We start from the raw sequence: 19,744 nt of genomic DNA, 5'->3' as shown, positions 1-19,744 counted from the left end.
CTGATGTTTGAAAATTTTAGAATGCTGTTAATTTTTCCCCTAAATCTAACCCGTTAGGCGTTTATTAATAATTTTTTTTCTAACCTGCTTCTATCATTGATGCTAAATTGGAGCAACAGAATGATCTTCTTTAGACACATGCCCGAAATCCTATTCAAACACTAAAAACCATAAAATTAGGAACTAACAAAGCCAAAATATTTTCGAATTTCATTCAGTATTTTATTTTAAATCAACTATTTACCTTAGATCTCATTATACAAGTATATATTTATATGTACAGAGATTTGCTTATGCTTTCAGCTATTTAAAGCCCCCGTTAGTTTGTGGAATGTGTTTTGAATTTAATCAGTAATTAAACATCCTTTAGAGGTAGTATAGCGCATCTACTTACTAGTGTAAGTATTAAAGACAACTCACAACAACGAGTATACTGTAAAAGAATATGTAGTAAAAGATAGCCGGTCTTCGGCTATGTGTAAGTACAATTATTTAAAAGACCTAGTTACTTGTGCATACATACTAAAATACATGAGTGCCATCAGTATCAGAGCATCGAAAGAGTTTCTGTTACTAAAGAATGAAGCGCACAAAGCAATTGTAATGGCGGGGACGCCGAGAATGTTATGTCAATGCGACACTTTCAACCAGATAATATAAAATATTCGCTAATATTTTTATATGTGGATGCGAAGAATAAGGTATTGTATGGGAGGTTTGCAGTGCGTGCTCGTGTACACACGAGTTTAACGACGAAGAGGATCATCAACATAAACTTGATTACAGACTTGCAGATAAGCGCGCCATAACAACAGATCACTGTTCGAAGTGACAAGTCGTGGCGCGAACAACAAACGAGAACAAGTATCATACTAGAAATTAGATATCCTTCGAATGATAATAAATACTTTTTGTTGAAAGTGAATATTAATGCGAACAATCTGAAATAAACTGAAAAATATGACTCATATCTGCTGAAAATATGCCTACATAAGCAGCTGGGAAATTCGATGACAGTGTGCAAACTGAGAACAGCGTCAAAATGATTTAAAACAAACGCTTAACGAAAAAAAATCTTGACGATAGTAATGCAAGCTGGTTGCGGCATTTATTCATTCAAAAAAATGTGATGCGTGAGAGTTACATGAAGAGTAAACAAAGTATTGTACGTACTTTTATAATTAATGCATTTTTATGAACATGAAACTGACTATGTAAAAGAATAGTAAGAAAGATATCTCTTCTTAACAATGTTTGTTTTGAAAATTTTCCAAAAGTTCGGATCTAAACATATTTTGTTTTTTCATTAACTTTTCAATCCATATCCTGAATCCAAAAAAGTTACTAAATTTTTAAAATTTTTTTTTCGGTAAAATTTTTAAACCTCAATTATTCTAAAGCGGCTTCTTGAATAAAGCTAGATATTTGTAATTTATTTTCTGTATTTTCTAACACCTTCTGTACACAATATAGAAAACGAAATAATAGTTATTATCGAAGTAGTAAAAAACTACTTTGAATTCAATGATACTCAATGCTATTCTCGTGTAACAAAGTAAACAAACAATATATCAATGTGCAACAACAATAGTAAATGGTGAACTTCTCGATTTACAATACAATCTGAACTAGCAAATTCCACAACAACCACATAAGATCAATTAATAAATTACATACTTATATACGTCGCCTCACATTTATTCACACTCCATTGAGAATTCCACTGAATACACCTTTAACTACGTACTTATCTTTTCCGGTATTGGGCTAAGAATTGTTGGGACAGCAAATAGCTACAAATCTTTATTTATAATGAAAGGTTAAAGTAAGCAAAGCTAGAAGTGAACCTAATAAATGATTTACTCATGTCAATAAACATTATGATATATGCATGAGTTGAACTGAGCTGAAAACAAGCTTTGTAGAACAGATATCATATATTATATTATACAAATTTAGATTGACATGAATTTCCGTGACCCTGCCCCACAACTCAGCTCACAGCTTAGTAAGGGTTCGTACAATATTTTTCTACGAACTCTAAGGTATGTAGGCTCCAGTTTTTGAGACAGTATAATCTGGTAGTCCGTTGACCAAATTCCAACACCATTGCTAATTATAGTTTTTTACTACGCGATAAAAAACTTGGAAAGTAGCTAAAATCGATAGCGCAAGGTAACATTTGAATGAAAAAGATAATTATCAAATTAATATTATTTTTACCGAGGTTATAAGCAAGAACCAGCTGATTGACGACACCATAAATACAACATATTATTTTCTAAAAAAAATCTTGATAAACCCTTATTTAATGAAAGAGATATAGTAATAACGAACAAAACGGCAGTATTTACATAAAATCGATTCTTTTCATGAATAAACGGTGAACGGTGCTTTTTTCTTTCTCTCGAATGCACTCAATTGCCCTTCATTTCAAAGGCTCAGAAAAATAAAAAATAGTGGATTTATGATATTGCCACAAATATTTCAATTAAGATATGTATTTCTCAATAATAAAAACTCAAGTTTTTTTATCGTTTTTAATATTTTTAGTTATCACATCGATGAAAGAAGAAAATCTTAAACAAAACATTACTTTTCTTCCGTTAATAAGGACACCAAGTAATACATTTTTCTGTTCAACATACTCCAAAAAAGGTAAAAAAAAACAAAATATGGAAATCTCTATTTCTAGCGTTCTTGCGTTTCCAAATTATATGAGAATAGTTCTTAAAAAACACCTACAATTTTCTGTTATCACACCGTTTCGATTTCAACATCTACAGTTGCATTTAGCGTTAAATTCCTTGTCATTGAATCACCAACCACTTGATGAGTGAATCAAATAATAATACTTTATTCATGTTCAGCTTAAATTAATACAAAATTTTGACCCATTTCAAGAATGCCACATCAAGTAGAATACAAACACAATTTAAAGCGATTTTAACCCAATAAATCTGCTCTATTGTGCAATTACAATAAACACTCTGAACAACTGCAATCAAGACAACAAATGCAACGTAATGGAAATAGAAATGTATGCAACTGCACTATCCTTTAATTTGTGCAGCGTAGATTAAGAATAGCGCGTGGTTGTAGAGAGGCATTTCTTATTTCTGAGCCTAAACGAAAAAAATGCGAATACGATTAATTCGATTGTGATGCCTATTAAGCAAGAGCATTGAGAAATCAAAAGAGGACACCATCCGTATCAGGATGAAAGTGGCGCTGTCCATGCCTAGATATACGTAGATATACCATACATGTACCATATAAGCTAGGTTATGCGCCTCAGGTTCAAGCGCACCAACAAAAACACGATATTATTAATAGTATAAGACATTAGATGAGCGCTGGGTTATCCCTGTATAATGTGAGCATGTCGCTAAATAGCAGAAGCGAGAAGTGGCGTTAAAGTGATCAACGCATTAAGGCGGTTAAGCCGTCGGTGAACGAAGAAGAACGAGAAGCCGCATATTTTTTGTATCAAAGAAGCTACAATTGATTTAAATTATAATTGAATAGAAGCAACAAGTACAAAAGCAATGACAACAACCGAAATAACAACAACTACAATAGAATAACAAAGACTAAGGTGCATACAACAACAAAATGGCGACCTGACGCAAACGGATAAACAAGCAGGAAAGAGATATATAAAAACGAAATTGCTTTGTCGGCGTCAAGTATATACATAAATATATATATTACTGTATTTATGTACGCATATATAGTATATACATATGTACTCGTGTTTATAATTACGCATAAATAGCAAAACTTCTTCGAGGACGACAGGGTGTAAGGGTCAAAACTGCGCTGAATGTCAAAGTCAGCAAGCTGCAACAACAACAATACATATTTGCAGACGAAAGCAATAAATTTTCCCGTTATGTTATTATTAAGTGTATACATAAACAGAAAAGGCCGACACTTCCGGCGGCGCTAGCCGGCAAATTAGATAATTTAAAGAAGCCAGAGAGGGGCAGAGAGTTCATATGCTTAATTAAAGCAATAATTGCCTGCTGAAAGACTACTTTAGAAAAATTTATAGTTGAAATCTATTTGTAGAAAAGTGAGTACGGACTGTGCTGCCGACGATGATCCTCACACCCGGTGATCCTCACATTCTGCAATTGCAATTCTTTTTAAATAACGCAACGCCAGTTGTAATTTCAAGAATTCTCATCATTGTTGTAGTTATAAAAATCACGTCCGTTTAGCTGAATTGTGTAAAGAGAGCACTTTTAGATTGAGATTGATGTGACAATTGTGTTTGTGCGCGAGCAGAGACGAGAAAGATCACGATCATGGATCCTATGGTATGGTTGACGCTTTCGCGCATTTAGCAAGTAGATTTGTTATGAGTGATTTAATTTATTTTTCTATTTTATTTATATACCATAAACGTATTATTTTCAACGAAAGATTTGCGAAAAAAATTAACATTTCTAATTTCGCTTAAGCTACACACATACATACATATATATACGCATAATTAAAATCATAAATATATGTATAAATAATGAAGTATGTACCTACATATTTTGCATATTGTAGACGCACTCACTCGCTGCTGAACTACGCATTCTGCTTTGAAGTCTTGGTTGTATAGACACACATGCATAAATACATATTGCATTTAAAAGAGCATTGTAGTTGTTTGGGAAATTTGCGATAAATTTGATAATAATATGGGAAGATGGTTTTATTGTTTTGCTTTTTACTATTGCATACCATTTTATATGTGCAAATGGTAAACATTCAATCGGTTTGGCCATAAATGAAAACGACCGGTTTAATAGACAAAACCGAATTTGAATAGGCATAATTTTATTTGTATTTTTAAATTTAAGGTTTGCTTTCCTTTCGTTTTGATATCGTCGGATAAGAAAAGAATCTAACAATTTTCAAGTTGCGCAAGGAAGGTTGCCAAATTTGTATAATAAATCTGTCAGAAGCTTCTTCGAAGACAGCCGTAATATAGAAGAAACTTTACGTTTATTGGTAGATGATTAGGATTACCTGAGAAGTACTGATCCAATGTTATTCAGGATACATTGAATCCTGCACTCTCCCCAGTTCTCCCACTTTTAGTCTTTCAAAAATTAGTTTCGACAAAGCAATTTGACTACATTGGATGAATATAATTTAGAAATGTAAATAATACATAATTTTTGGCTAAGCGAATTTTGCATATTTCTTTTCAATTGATAAATTAGTTGAAGAAATCCAAAAAGCGCATAATGCAAATTATTGTTGTCAGACAGAGAAGCTACGTCAATACTAATTTAATTAATTATCATGTCAATTTGAATGATTTTTAACTAATGGATATATTTTAACTGTGCTTAATATGTTTATTTGTGTAAAACGTATTACAAAATTTGTATTAAATTTGCATATTACTGGCCTCAGTGTGTTTATAATATCGCAAATATTTCACTATAGCCCCAGACAAAATATAAAAAAATCAAGAGTTAAACATATCAGATTTTGAACGATCATGGCGGATCTTTTGCAGTATATGGTATTACACCTAGGTATACTTTTAGGGGGAATGGTCAAAAATAATTTTTTTATTTTTTTTTTTGGTTTTTTAGAAGTTTTCTGAACAGAAAAAAATATATATAGTGAAGGCCATATCTACTGAAGTACTGGTCGAAGCTATAAACTCTGTGCATTTACTAGTGATTCAAGGACATAGGAGCCCATCAAAAGTTAAGAAACTTGAGCTTTTGAATAAAAAAGTTCTGATCCAAATGACTTCAACACGTACTACATATATTAGTGTAAAATTTTTTACATACCTTACAGCTAATTAATTATCTTGTAGTGCTAACAACTAAGTTCAGAAACTGCGTTACAGATTTAAAATAGTATTAAAAAGTCACTGGTGGCTGGTAAAAAAGTCAAAACAAAATCCTGACCAGCTTATCAACACGGTTATGCACATATAAATATGTATAATGTCTTTATGTATACAAATTGGTTAAAAAGTTGCTAGCTTCAAGTTTGACTAGGCGTGAAATTGCTAATGCCATAGGCATCTCAGACGAACGAGTACTTCATATTTTACATGGAGAATTACGTATGAAAAAGCGGTTTGGAAAGTTAGTGCCGCACAAGGTTATGGCATCAGTTTTAGGATGCAAAAGGAATTTTGTTGATTGATTATCTGCATAAAGGTAAAACTATCAAGAATATTATTATAGCCTTTTGGATCAGCAGGATGAAAAAATTCGTAAGAAAGTACCTGATTTTCAGCACAAAAAAATCATTTTTCATCAAGACAATGTACCTGCTTACAAAGGTGTTTTAACAATGATAAAATTCAATGAATTAAAGTACGATTTGCCCGAGCATCCACCATATTCACCAGATTTGTCTCCCTCGGCAGAAACCTGAAACAATTCTTTCGTGGAAAGCGTTTTTCGTCGAATGAAGAAAATATAACAGCCGTAGACGGTTATTTTGCAGAGCTTCCGAAAAGTCATTATAGAGATGGCATAAAATTAAGGGAGATTATATTGAATAAAAAAATATATTTCGTACCAAAAACCGTATTTTTTCATTTGGAGCGCAGAAACTTTTCAACCAACGTATATATTATATATTTGCCTATGAATTTACATAGAGAAAGAGACACAAGACATGTTGGTGAACAACAAAAATAACATTATGTAGTGACAGCACCAACAATTTTGATTTCATTTGAGTGGCAGATGCGCAAATATGTACCCGTGTGCTGGGTAAACATGCACAGCCGACGGTGCGGTGGTGATAAATAAGGCACACATTAATGCTGCGACACAGTGAGAGTACTTGCCAAAGCAAAAGTGAGCTAACTCAAAACTTACAACGGTACATACACACGTTCTTGTATGGCAGTGCAGATGGGTGTGATTATTGGATATGCATACCAATGGCGATGTGTAGACAAGGTATTAAAGATAAAAAAAAATCGTTGATTGTTGCATAGAGTATACAATACTACCTCCGCTAAACAGCAACAACTGGTGGCATATCTGGCGGTAGCGACATCGACATCATGCACCTAAATATTGTAGTGAGCAAAATCAGAAAAATTAGGTTTTGAAGTTTTACTAGGGGCACTATTATTCTATTCAAGACTAAGTACTTAAGTTAAGTAATCGAGGACGATATTTTTCCTTAAAAAAAAATAATAACCATAATAAAATAATTTTTCAAACATCGTTGCTCCATATGTATTTTTAAAATATCGTTTGCAGCGACTTGAAATCTCTCAGAACTCTATCAGCAATTTCTGAGCCACCTACAGTGGGTAATATCAAATTTTTTAAGGCACAAATGTTCTATAAAAATAATACTTTTCTATTTTTGACCGATTTTCTTGTTTGTATGTTTGGATTTTTCCAAAATTGAGTTAATGGGTTTGAGCTTACGAACAATTGCCAAATGTTTTCATGTGATGCTTGAAAAAGTCTCAGTTTAATTGCAAATTTTTTAAAATGTCGTGAGTGGAGTTTGTAGCTAGCACCAAATTGGCTAATAAACTCGAGTTTAGGCGTACTTAAACATAAGCTCTATTACGATTTTCAACTCAACTGCATTTTGATTGAAGTTATGAAATTCGGTATTATCGATATCAACTCACATTGTCAAAAAAAGTTTCGGTTGAAGTTTTATCAAACAAATCTTGCAACAAAATGAAAAACTTGTTGAGGGCGTGGCAAGTCACAATTTGGAAGTAGAAAAAAATTAGAGAATTGTGGCAAATGATGCGAACTTGACTCCCGTCGATACAACCAACCACTTCTGGAAATGCACTTTTTGCATTATATGAAATCTTTGAAGCACTTTGTTCCTCGTAACTCATTTAAACTGTACATTGTTCAATAACATTTAGAACTTTCTTAACGAGTGCAGATTTCATAGGTTGCGCCAACCCAACATTAAAGTTATTTCCACTGCATTTTGATAACAACAAATTTTCTTATATGCAGCACATCAATTTTGGCCGCAACATGTTTGCCATCGTAATATAAGTCGAAACTAATGTCCATTTTAATAATTATTCACCCTCTCGAGGGCAATAACTAAATTGAATTGTTTCGATTTTTCAGTTAAAAATTTTCAGCTTGGTTGGCAACACCTATGAAACTTACTTACAACTGAAAATAGTTGAAATTCTTCGTAATACCAAAAAAAAAGTTTGGCTAATCAGAAGTTGAGTTGTATTAACTTCAATTTAACTGAATGGAGTTAAATACCGTAATAGGGGTAATATTTTAATTTTTATGAACCCACACAAACTGTAATGAAATTTCCTGCGCGGTCATTACTGTGCAGATACATACATATAACATATATACATATGCATATCTATTGTTCAAATGTCGGATGAGCAAGATTTGGAATTCCACCATCGCTGAACTAATGTTTTTTCAGCGCTAGATGTCTGATAGTGAGTGACGTAACTTTCTTCAGTCTAACGAGATAAGTAAAATGAATTTTTTATAATTTTTTATGAATATAAACTCAAAATACATTGTTAATTTGCTCAGTTTACAGTTAAAGGTTGCTACTTAATCAAGCTTACGCGAAATTATAACTTACATAGTTTCATAGCAAATGGTGAAGAGTGTTTCGGAAAGTTTTAAATACTTCATTTCTAGAAGAAGAAAAAGTGAAATCAAAACTTCAACTATGTACGCTTTAAAAATAACGAAAAATACCACGAATTTCTAAGCTATAGTTTCACAAGTGCAACAAATACTTAAATACATATGTATGTGGGTGGTTTTATGTGGAAGTACGGCTTTATTACAACAAAGTCGTTGGCTTACGTCTGGCTCAAACGTAATCAATACCGAGCGGTGTATAATAATAATAAAATAAAGAAAAATATCTAAACCAAATTTGTAATTAAAAGCCGTATAAGCAAACTGTTTGAAAGTGACCAGGGTTGACCATAAAACTGTTCTTCTATTAAATATAAACATAAACTTAAATTTCATATGCTTATGGGATGCAACTCTTTAAAAAAGAAATTTAACAAGAAAAGAAAAGTATAAAATTTGTGGTGCTGAAATAATTCGCCTCATGAGCATGCGTTCTACAGGGCGTATGAGTAACGTGTTGTTATATGCAAGCAATTTTGGTTTTTTCTATTTCGATATAAATTGTTATTTTTAATGAAACTCAAATTTTTCAATGACGATAAATGAAAAAGCGCGAAAGTACATAATTGGGCTTAGGATTGCCGTATTATCTTGACCTCACTGCTAGCGACTTTTACCGATTTTCGGACCCCAAGGAAATGCTTCACCGATGCCATGGCCGTTTTTGAAGCAAAAGACAAATCGAAAAAAATCGACAAAAATGGTATCGAAGAATTTAAAGTTCGATATAATTTAAAATTTAAGCTAAACCCAACCGTCTTGCGATTAGAGTACTTAAAAATATCTTCTCAGATCTATATTTGCTAAATATAAATTCTGGGGCAATAAATTTGATGATCTTTTAAATCTTCATGTAAAAGTTATGAATTTTCGTGCAAAAAAAGAAGGAAATAAACCTCGATTAATTTTATAATTTTTTTGTACTTTCAGCTATGAAATAAAGAAGCCCCTGTTAGTCGTATAACAATATTACAACAAATATGTTTTGAACTCGAAAACTCAAAGAAGAACTGACTGAGTTTCAACAAAGCGAAAAAATCAATACAATAAAGCATTACAAAATAATACTAAAATATATTGCAAGAAAAATATATAAAAAGTGAAATAAGCAAATATGGAGAATCTCGGTTATAAGGAGGGCACTGCGAAACCGCGACGCATGGCACGCTCTATCAGTGTGGTGACAAAGAGCGAGTTGGAACAGCCATTGGCCGGTAATAATGCCAGGTGAGTACGTGGGTAAGCATCTAATACGGACATTTCTTTAATAATCACCAACATTTCAATGAAAATGCAATAATTTATTATGATTTATATTTTAAAAATATATGCGTTAATATATATACATGTCGTATGTCAATGGCAATTAAATGATTAATGCAAAAAGCAATATACAATACGAAAAAAAATTAAAAATTCTATAAATTGAATTCTCTTCATTAAAAATCGTTCACATTTTGATGGAAGCTACTGTATGGTCTAACGATTATTATCGTGTATTATAATGTATGTACAAGTACTGGAAATAGCAGTAAACTAATGAATGTGCTTTTTATATGTTTATTTGGACAATTAACTTGATCGTCAGAGGGTACAGCACACGAACACACCGTACAGCATCAATTATCATTAATTTTTACACAGGAGTTTTTGTGCAATTCGCGATAATAAAGCGAAAGATAAAATAAAACTACGAGAAAAAATTTAAATATTTGCTTATATAAAAATTTAGGCATTAAGTCATCAATCAAGAGAAGTGATAAAAAATCGCAGCAACAAAATTGCAAAACTGTCGCAAATAATGGCCACTTGCTAAGGCACATCAATCAAACAGGTATAATAAAGTATAAAAAAAATAAAAATAAATGTATAGTAGAAAAGAATATTTATTTTAATCGATTTTCGAACTATTTTAATTATGGGGGAAAAAATGAACTTTTACCACAAAACTTGCACACCATGCACAAATAGAAAGCAGCAGTTGACATCCATTAATTGCTAAGAATGAATCAAAATAAAAACGCCATTTAATATAATATAAACTTTAATTACTTTTATACATAAAAGAGACTCTGATATGTTATTTTTGGCCTATGGCAGCACGCGCTTTGCGGCGTCACAAGTCGCGGTGTTTGAAGTTAGCACCAACCAGCTGTGGTCTGCACTCAGAGCCAAGCCTCTCTGCCACAGACTAAGTGTACTTGGCAGAGCCAGCACAACTAGTTAACAGCCAGCATAGCCACGAGTAGAGATATTTCAATCGATCGCTCAACCACTTTTGATCATTCCACCTTCCGCCGGCACGCCGCTTACTCACGTAGCCCAGACGTAAAGCAAGCCACCTGAAAACAAAATCTCATACTAGCAATGTCGAGAGTCTCGCAACACTCATGCGCACTACTATAACACGATAGCGGTGACTTCGATCAGTTTCAGTTTGTTTGTACAACCTGGACATGGCAGTTAGTCGATGAGTGAGTGGCGCTGAAGCCGGTAACGCGCAATATTTTAATACGACACAAGCCAAAAATAAATTCCAAATAAAAGTGACAAAAGAATTACTAACGAACACGGGCATATGACATATTTGTGATAAATACCTTCAGTCCGATTTTTCTTCGGCGTTGATGAGCTGTGCATTCGTGTTTCTAGCTTGATTAAATACGATTGAGGTGTGACGAAAAAAACAGTTATTTTCGCAGCTTCCCGCGAATTCCGCGCTTTGGCAGTGGCATTCGCCTCATCGGTTCGCCGGCTTACGAGTGCGCGCTTGAAAGGAAGTATTCACACACGCACACAACCACGCTTTTGTAAGCTCACTAACACATGCGCGCACCTTGAAACATCGATGCAAAAATTTGGTTGTGGAAAAATTTCACCCGAGCTGAGATGCGATTTGAAAATTTAAGCACAAACTGGCGGCATGCGTGGATCTGGCTACGTAAAGTGTAGAGTTTTCTTTAAAATCTTATTATATAGTTGCTCATTTCATGCATATTCCTTTAAGGAATGAAATTAATAAGAACAACAAGTGCTTTAACACAATTAATCTAGAGTTGACGGGCGAATATAACAGAACTTTGAACTACAAGTATTTCGACGTAATAGAGTGTGAAATTTCGTAAATTTTAAAGCTCTGACTCGATTGTGCTCTGTTGTCAGCCACTAAGCAAGCAAGATTATGTTTGAATACTAAAAAGCGATAATCGGATAATGAAATAATAAACATGTACGCGCTTGAAATTTTGCTATTTTATGTTTTCTCTGCTTTAGTGTTTTGGTGTTGGAAGTTAAGTTAATATTATTTATGTGTGTGTGTGTGCAAGATGAACATTCTGGTTTTGCTTATAATTATGAATTTATAAGAAAGAAAAATATTCTAAATATTTTATTAAAATTTAAGCAAAATAAGACAAAAATATTATATATAATAAATATTACTCGCCAAAAACATCTAATAATATGTATGTAAATGTATATAATACATAATACGTGTTCAGTGTGGCAAAAATATGATTAAGCTGGTTAAAGAATGAAGTTTCACATTTGTGCTAATGGGAAAAGTAATTACAACTAATAACAGCTACTTTATGGAAATACAATTAAATATTGTATAATTTTTTTTGTACTTCTTCAAGTTTATCGAAATTTTCGAAGAAGCTGTTAGTGTTTTTTATTTTGTGTAAGTTTTTGGAACTTTTAAGTTTTTGTACAATAAATATTTGAGGAATCTATGGCAAAGTGTAAAACGCAAACTTGAGGCATGCCCAGGAGATTGTGCTAAGATTTTGTTTTGTGAAAAATTCCCAGAAAATTTGGAAATTTCCTGAAATGTCATTTAAATTATTTTTTGGATTTGGTTGAAATGTGAAAGGCTTTTGAGCTTAAGCACAGCCATTTATTGTACAATAAACACTGATATTTTAAGTACTTAACTCGATTATTGTATCTTCTGTCATTGTACGCAATAAATCTTTATTACATTATCATTAATTAATCCTCTTTTGCTGAAACATTTTCACACCCTGATGTAGGACCGACCAGGATTATTCAATTGAAGCGCGGCCTAAGACCGGTGCAGTAAGGAGTTCGACGCGAAATAATATATTTATCTCTATTTATCAAATCATATATAACACATATCCCCTATCGTATGGAATAAGTGTCCATTTTGAATTTAAGAATTTTAAAATTAGGGATCGCAAGTCTAACACGTATGCACAGTCTTGCAAATTTTGAATATAACTCTTTTTTATCATGAATATTATCATTGAATGACAGAACTGTGTCCACAAACAATTTATATTTTTTTTTGTTGCCCTGGATATATAAGCAAATTTTGATGGTTTTAACTGTCCAGATAACGAATTTATTAATGAAAATATTAAATGTGCTCTAGCTTTTATGATATTTACATTTCTTATATTTCAGTTATTTAGCGGTTTTTCAGTAATAAAATTTATGTTTCCAGGGCCTTTTTCGAAAATATGCGAAAAATTATACGGAAAGTATTAAGGTGTAATAAAAATCAAACGTAGAAATATCAAAATCTACAGTCTACTAAATGTCCTGTTTTACTCCATGAAAATCTCCGTTTGCGTTTCAAAAGTAAATCGCATGCTCTCAGAAACAATGATGCCGCCAAATTTCCAGAAATCATTACAATACATCAGTGAGAGTGAAAGGGAGGGTGAAACATATACGCCACAGTTTTTTTTTTTTAAATGCATTTATATAATATTATATATTTATTTATTTATATTTGTTGGTCCTCAAATACGGCGATTTATAAAAGATACAGATTATATCAAGGTTAAGACTGTTCCTGTAATTGAAGTTTGTAAAGGGTGTTTGTTTGTAGTCGAAATTTTTTTAGGCAATCTAACAAACTTAAGAATTCTAAGAGAAAATATCAATTTAGACTATCTACGCAATCATCTGGATAAATTTCGGATAATTTTGGAAAATATAGTTGGAAAATATAAATGTGGAACACTGAGAGCGGTTTCAACAGAATCAAAATGTGATAGAAGATTATGCTGATTAGGAAAAGGAAAAGCTAATGAAAGGCATTTAGTTGGGATATAGCATATGTTTTAGATATTTCTCTCTCTGTTTTGAATGTATCCTTAGTTTTCAAAACAAAACTGACATTATAAATAATTATGTTATTTAATTTCATGTTTTCTGATTTTTGTAGTGTAAAATGAAAATAAAGATTTAAAACTAAACGAGAGCAAATCTTACAAAATCATTGATAGTTTCATAAATTGGGACCACTGTAGACCACTGTTATAATTATCTTCAAATGTTTTGTTAGTTAAAAAAATTAATTCTTCACGCAAAACATTTAATTTTCATGTTCGAACGAAGTATTACCAAACCACAAATATAAGTATACACATAGATTATAATTATAAAAAATATTTTAATTATACAAAATTTGCAAAATAGCAAAACATTAGCAGAAAATTACAAATGTAGGAATCAACATCTCATTGAGTATGAAGAAACCTTAAAGAAATCATTTAAGCGGTCAGGGCGTATGAGTAATATATTTTAAAATTAATCTTAATAACAACGAAATTTGCCAATCTTGTTTATATATATATATATATAAATATATACAATATAAGAATTAGAAAGCTTTCTTATTTTCTAATCAATGGCACTGCTGTCGAACTAAAATATTGAAGTGTAATCACGAGTGTAGCCTTTGTTTATTTCATCATCCCCATAACATCCCCCATACATTGTGTATTTTAATAATGCATACACATAAGCTTTGCTCCATCTTATATATGCATACTTAATAAACGTATATATATTTCTTTCCATACCTTTATCACTATCCACACAGATTCAAATCGATACCGCCAAATTTAATGGTACGATGGCGCAACAATAATGCGGACGCCATGATAGAGGCCCAATATCCGACACCCGGTGAATTCGAGTATATGGAGTGCGGACCCTCGCCGCCAGCCGAAAGTGCACCCAGTATGTATGATAGCTTCGAGGAGCCTACCAGCGAGCTAAGCGTACAAATTTGCAACGACACTCTGCGCATCAGTCTAATCGACCAGATGAAGAGCGCCGCAGGACGGGTGCGTTTCCTAGAGGATATTGAACAGGGCAACGTGATTAAAGATAACACCAAAGCACATTTCGAATCAGCATCGAAAATCGAAAAGAATCTCAGCTACTTATGGGCAGCGTTCTTGAAACGCTGGGACTTGCTGCAAAGTTTCCTAGACATTGGCGCTGAATTGAATTTCTGTGATCAAAATGGCATTTCGGCTTTGCATTTGGGCGCCTTCAGTGGCTGCTTATCGACATTAAGTTTCCTAGTCGGCCAGTCTATGAATGTGAACCTACAACCAAAATGTTATACGCCGCTACATTGCGCGGCTTTCGGCAATTCCGCCGAAGCGGCTAAGTTTCTAATCAATAATGGTGCACTTATCACCATCGACACAAACAAACCCAACTGTGAAGAGAGTCTACTGCACTGTTCTGTGCGCGCCAATGCACTCGAATGCGTGAAACTGTTCATTGTGGAGGGCGCAGACGTAAATTCTTTGAAACCAAATGGCACGAATGCGATACACCTGGCTGCAGATTTGGGCAACGCGCAGTGTTTGGAGGCGTTGTTGAGTGCACCTGGTGCCGATGCCAATGTGCGGATATGCATACGGGAAAAGGAGTCGACAGCGTTGCATTTGGCCGCGGATGAGGGCAATGTTGAATGTGTCGACCTACTGCTGGCAAAGGGTGCTGATGCGAAATTGAAGAATCATCGCGGCTTCACAGCCTTGCATTTAGCAGCGCGCACCTCTAGCCTTGAATGTGTGGAATCGCTGTTGCGTAACGGTAATGCCGATCCCAATGCCGAAGACTTCGATCATCGTACACCATTGCACGCGGCGATAGGCAAATCGGAGAATGCCTTTGATATACTCGAGACACTAATACAATGGGGAGCCAATGTGAATCATAAAGATATTTATGGTTTCACCGCCTTACATTTAGCCGCGCTCGACGGCTTGGCGCAATCCGTAGAAATGCTAATCTTTCACGGCGCGGATGTGACAACGAAATCAAAAAAGGGCACTTCAGCGTTGAATGTCATCACGCGTAAGACGCCCGCTTCGGTGGCGATGATACGCCAAAAACTGGATGCCGCCATTACACTGCACCACTCACAGGACCCTGTCAACCGCGAGGTAGAGTTAGAACTTGACTTTCGGCAGTTATTGCAGCATTGTCATCCACGTGAGATAAGTTATCTCAATACATTTGTGGATGAAGGCCAGAAGGAAATACTCGAGCATCCATTGTGCTCCTCGTTTTTGTACATCAAATGGGGTAAAATACGTAAATACTATATTGGTCGGCTTATCTTCTGTTTCACTTTCGTGCTCTTCCTCACATTATACGTACTCACAGCACTCGCACACAATTGCTATAACGGCAGCAAGGACGACAACACGACCATTCAGGCCAAAGAGCTTTGCCAAAAGCAGTCCATACTCGGCGATATGCTGCGCAATAATCCCTTCGTCATGGAAATGCAATGGTGGGTATTGGTCGCTATCACAATCGTTGAGATATTTCGCAAGCTATACGGTATAACGGGTTATTCAACATTCAAACACTATGTGACACAGGTGGAAAATATAATGGAATGGTTCGTCATAACTAGCGTCTTTATCATCTCCTACATATACACGAACAAGACATATACCTTTCAGAACCACATAGGCGCATTTGCGGTTCTATTGGGTTGGACAAATCTGATGTTGATGATTGGTCAATTACCAGTCTTCGATGTCTATGTGGCGATGTACACACGTGTACAAGGTGAATTCGCAAAACTTTTCATGGCTTACTCGTGCATGCTGATCGGTTTCACGATCAGTTTTTGTGTGATTTTTCCCTCATCTTCTTCATTCGCTAACCCCTTCATGGGATTCATCACTGTTCTAGTAATGATGATCGGCGAACAAGATCTTTCATTGTTGATTAACGATCCCGACGGCAAGGACCCGCCATTCTTATTGGAAGTGAGCGCCCAGATAACATTTGTGCTATTCCTACTCTTCGTGACAATCATACTGATGAACTTATTGGTCGGCATAGCCGTGCATGACATACAGGGCTTAAAGAAGACCGCAGGCCTCTCGAAACTGGTGCGCCAAACTAAACTCATATCGTACATAGAGTCCGCACTCTTTAACGGCTATCTACCACCTTGGCTACGCAATCTCCTACACTATACGGCACTTGTCTCGCCGCAGGCCTACCGCGTCGTGTTGTGCGTAAAACCGCTGAATCCCAGCGAAAAGCGTTTACCACGCGAAATACTAATGAAGGCGTACGAAGTGGGAAAAATGCGAAAACATTTCGGACATACAATTTCGGCGAAAGGAACAGCCGCGACTTATTTGCAATACAAAAATAAATATAATGACAATCAAACGCAAAACTATTCAATGGATGACTTGGAAACGGCACATTTTAACACGCTAACGACGAAAATCGACGAAAATACAGAACGCATTGAATTCCTTACGCAGGAAATTCAGGAACTGAAGCAAGCGCTCATCACACAACAGCAGCAGGCGAGCAAAGTGATCGATAAACTATTGATTGTGATTTCAAATCAGCAAAAGAATAATTTAAGGAAATAATTAAAAGTGACAACATAAGCGGATTTCAAATAAAATGGAATATTGTTTAGTTATTATATTATTATTAACAATATATAATATATATATATATATATATATCTGTATGTTTGTACATTTTTTTATTATTATTTGTTATTTATTTAGTGCAGAGAAGACCGGAGTGGGCGAGCGCGGACAGAAACCAGCATTAAGTTATGCCATCTATACAATTAGATAATCTAGGCATGGCTATATAAAGTAGTTAGCATTATTAATAATCATTAATATAACATACGAGTATTTATAATATTTTTACTTTTACACAGTACAAACTTATGTACTGTGTATATTATGTAAAATTTTGTTTCGGAACTTTTCGGCAAAAAAAAACGCAATTTGGCAATTTTATTTTGTAGAACTCTAATAAGGCATACGTAGATGAAAAACCAAAGCAGTATTGAATAAAACGTTTGAAATCTGTTTTCCTTTATTACTTTTTAAATATTTTTATTTACTTAGGATAATCCTCTAAATATAATATAGAAGAACAGCCTAATGACGTTTAATATTACAATAAACAAATTTAAAGTTTTTGAAATGCTATTTAATTTAACAATGTTTAATTGTACCGTTTAAAAAATGTTGGGGAGAATGGGAAATATCCAGGAATACACCATAAAACTTGACATACCGATTTTTGCTATGAAAAATAATTGTTTTCAGTGGAATTGGAATGAAAATCTAGCCAAAATAATTGGAGTCATAGAAAGAAATTCGCAGGAAAATCCATATTTTGTTAATGGTTGGCAAAATTGTATTGACTTAAACGAACACGATTATGAAGACGGTAGTAAGAACTTACATTAAAAGGAACGAAATATACATTGGGTTCTAACTGACAAAACAGTTTACAACATTTAAAGGTAATAAAGAATGAACGGATTGATAGCTTAACTACATCCCACGAAATTCCGATATGAAATTATAGTTTGCTACTTTAAAGTTGTGCAGTAAAATTGAAAGAGAAATTTCGAACAAGAACGCATAAACTTTTTTTTGTTTACCTTAAGGTTGTTTGTACCACCTCAAAATAATAAAGTAAGATTATAAAGTTATGTATTAAAATGTTCGGAATGTCAAATCGAATTGATTTCGCGATGTGTCATAACCTGTGCAAGTGGTCATTTGAATAAAACTTTGATTATACTGACCAAGCTCGCTTGTGACCGTCATGAAGTTAAGCACATACTGAGAAAGGTCCAAACTTTGGATAAGAGCCGTTATCGATGAATGTTTAAACTCCCATAACAAGCTCTCATTAGTACAATAGTTTTCGGGCAAGTGATAACTTGAGTAAACATTCAGATATCTTGATGAAATTTGGTACACTTATTTCTTGGCACTAAATACCGTAAAGATGGTATGGAAGAGTATAATATTAGCTTACTTTTATTTAGACATAGGTGTAAAAATTGGTTAATAGACGTGACACAGCCCACTTTAAGCTGAAATCGCATATCTTAGGAACTACTTGAACTATGTCAACTAAATCTGGTGCAAAGCATTTTGTTGATATCCCTGTTACTGTTGTTAATTAATGGGCGAAATCGGACAACAATTAAGCATAAAACACAATTTTAAATTCCATCAGATCCTCCCACTTTACAGTATACAAAAAGCGTTTGGAAAAAAATTGTTCTTTAAATGAAAAAAATGGTGAACTCAAACCATAACTTTTCAGGCCCTTAGATGCTGAATATGTGACCTTTTACCGCTTTGTCAGATGTATTTATGAATTCAGAGGACATCTTTTTTCAGATAATAATCTGTCATTGTATGTGTACTTGTACTCCCCATATATATTATATTTATTTATGAATTTCTATTTTGTCCACTTCAAAATAATCACCGCTAAATATAATGCAATTATGACTATCCTTAAAGCACTTACAAAAGTAATTTTTTGTGATCTTGTTCAGCTACTCCTTCGATGCAGTTTTTATCTCCTCAATCTTAACGTAGCGTCGTCCTTTCATGGGCCTCTTCAGTTTTGGGAACAAAAAAGTCACAGGCCAGGTCTGGGGAGCATGGTGTCGATTAATGCGTTGTTTTTGGCCAAATATGAGATTTGTTTAAAAAGTATCGCGAATTTTGAATTTTCACGGACTACGTATTCGCGGGAGTTAAGGACGTTAGTACATATACTTTATACATATATTACATAGATACATTCATACACACATGTACTGCATAAACTACATGCATACATAACAGATTTTATTACATATGTTGCATTACATACACTGCATATATGATTATTGTTTGCAAATAAACCTAACGATAAACAAATCTATACAAATAGTAAGTAACAAAGGGAATATGATAACATTGTATAGAGCACGT

General features: G+C 33.9%; 2 protein-coding genes and 1 long non-coding RNA gene across 15 annotated transcripts in view; 1 reads left to right on the top strand and 2 right to left on the bottom strand.

Moving 5' to 3' along the window:
• Positions 1 to 19,744, bottom strand: part of mRpS9 (mitochondrial ribosomal protein S9) — a 31,543-nt gene that overhangs the window by 8,587 nt on the left and 3,212 nt on the right. The window lies entirely within an intron of this gene.
• wtrw (water witch) lies at positions 816 to 17,949 on the top strand. 13 transcript variants are annotated; one of them, XM_036373668.2, is made up of 4 exons: positions 816 to 1,165; positions 2,554 to 2,658; positions 9,600 to 9,896; positions 14,530 to 17,949. In XM_036373668.2, exons 3-4 carry the CDS (start codon positions 9,784 to 9,786, stop codon positions 17,360 to 17,362), a joined length of 2,946 nt encoding a protein of 981 aa, XP_036229561.1. In that variant the 5' UTR covers positions 816 to 1,165; positions 2,554 to 2,658; positions 9,600 to 9,783; the 3' UTR covers positions 17,363 to 17,949. The 13 variants fall into 13 exon arrangements, with proteins under 13 accessions (XP_036229561.1, XP_014098377.1, XP_036229562.1 ...); XM_014242902.3 differs by lacking the exon at positions 2,554 to 2,658; XM_036373669.2 differs by lacking the exons at positions 816 to 1,165; positions 2,554 to 2,658 and adding an exon at positions 4,154 to 4,325.
• Positions 10,696 to 11,395, bottom strand: LOC138856281 (uncharacterized). Its single transcript, XR_011395445.1, has 2 exons — positions 11,270 to 11,395; positions 10,696 to 11,153 (listed from the first exon to the last, which is right to left on the bottom strand). It is a non-coding gene; the product is annotated as an uncharacterized lncRNA (long non-coding RNA).

The sequence above is a fragment of the Bactrocera oleae genome, chromosome 2 (genome assembly GCF_042242935.1).
Source record: "Bactrocera oleae isolate idBacOlea1 chromosome 2, idBacOlea1, whole genome shotgun sequence".
Classification (NCBI taxonomy): Eukaryota; Metazoa; Arthropoda; class Insecta; order Diptera; family Tephritidae; genus Bactrocera; species Bactrocera oleae.
This window is presented reverse-complemented; position numbering and strand designations above follow the sequence as displayed.

What these genes read in the sequence shown, in the direction of transcription:
- wtrw (XM_014242902.3), top strand. Translation starts at nt 9,784, where the DNA reads ATGGAGAATCTCGGTTATAAGGAGGGCACTGCGAAACCGCGACGCATG. An exon ending in TTGGCCGGTAATAATGCCAG is followed by an intron (nt 9,897 to 14,529) that starts GTGAGTACGTGG and finishes CTATCCACACAG; the next exon opens with ATTCAAATCGATACCGCCAA.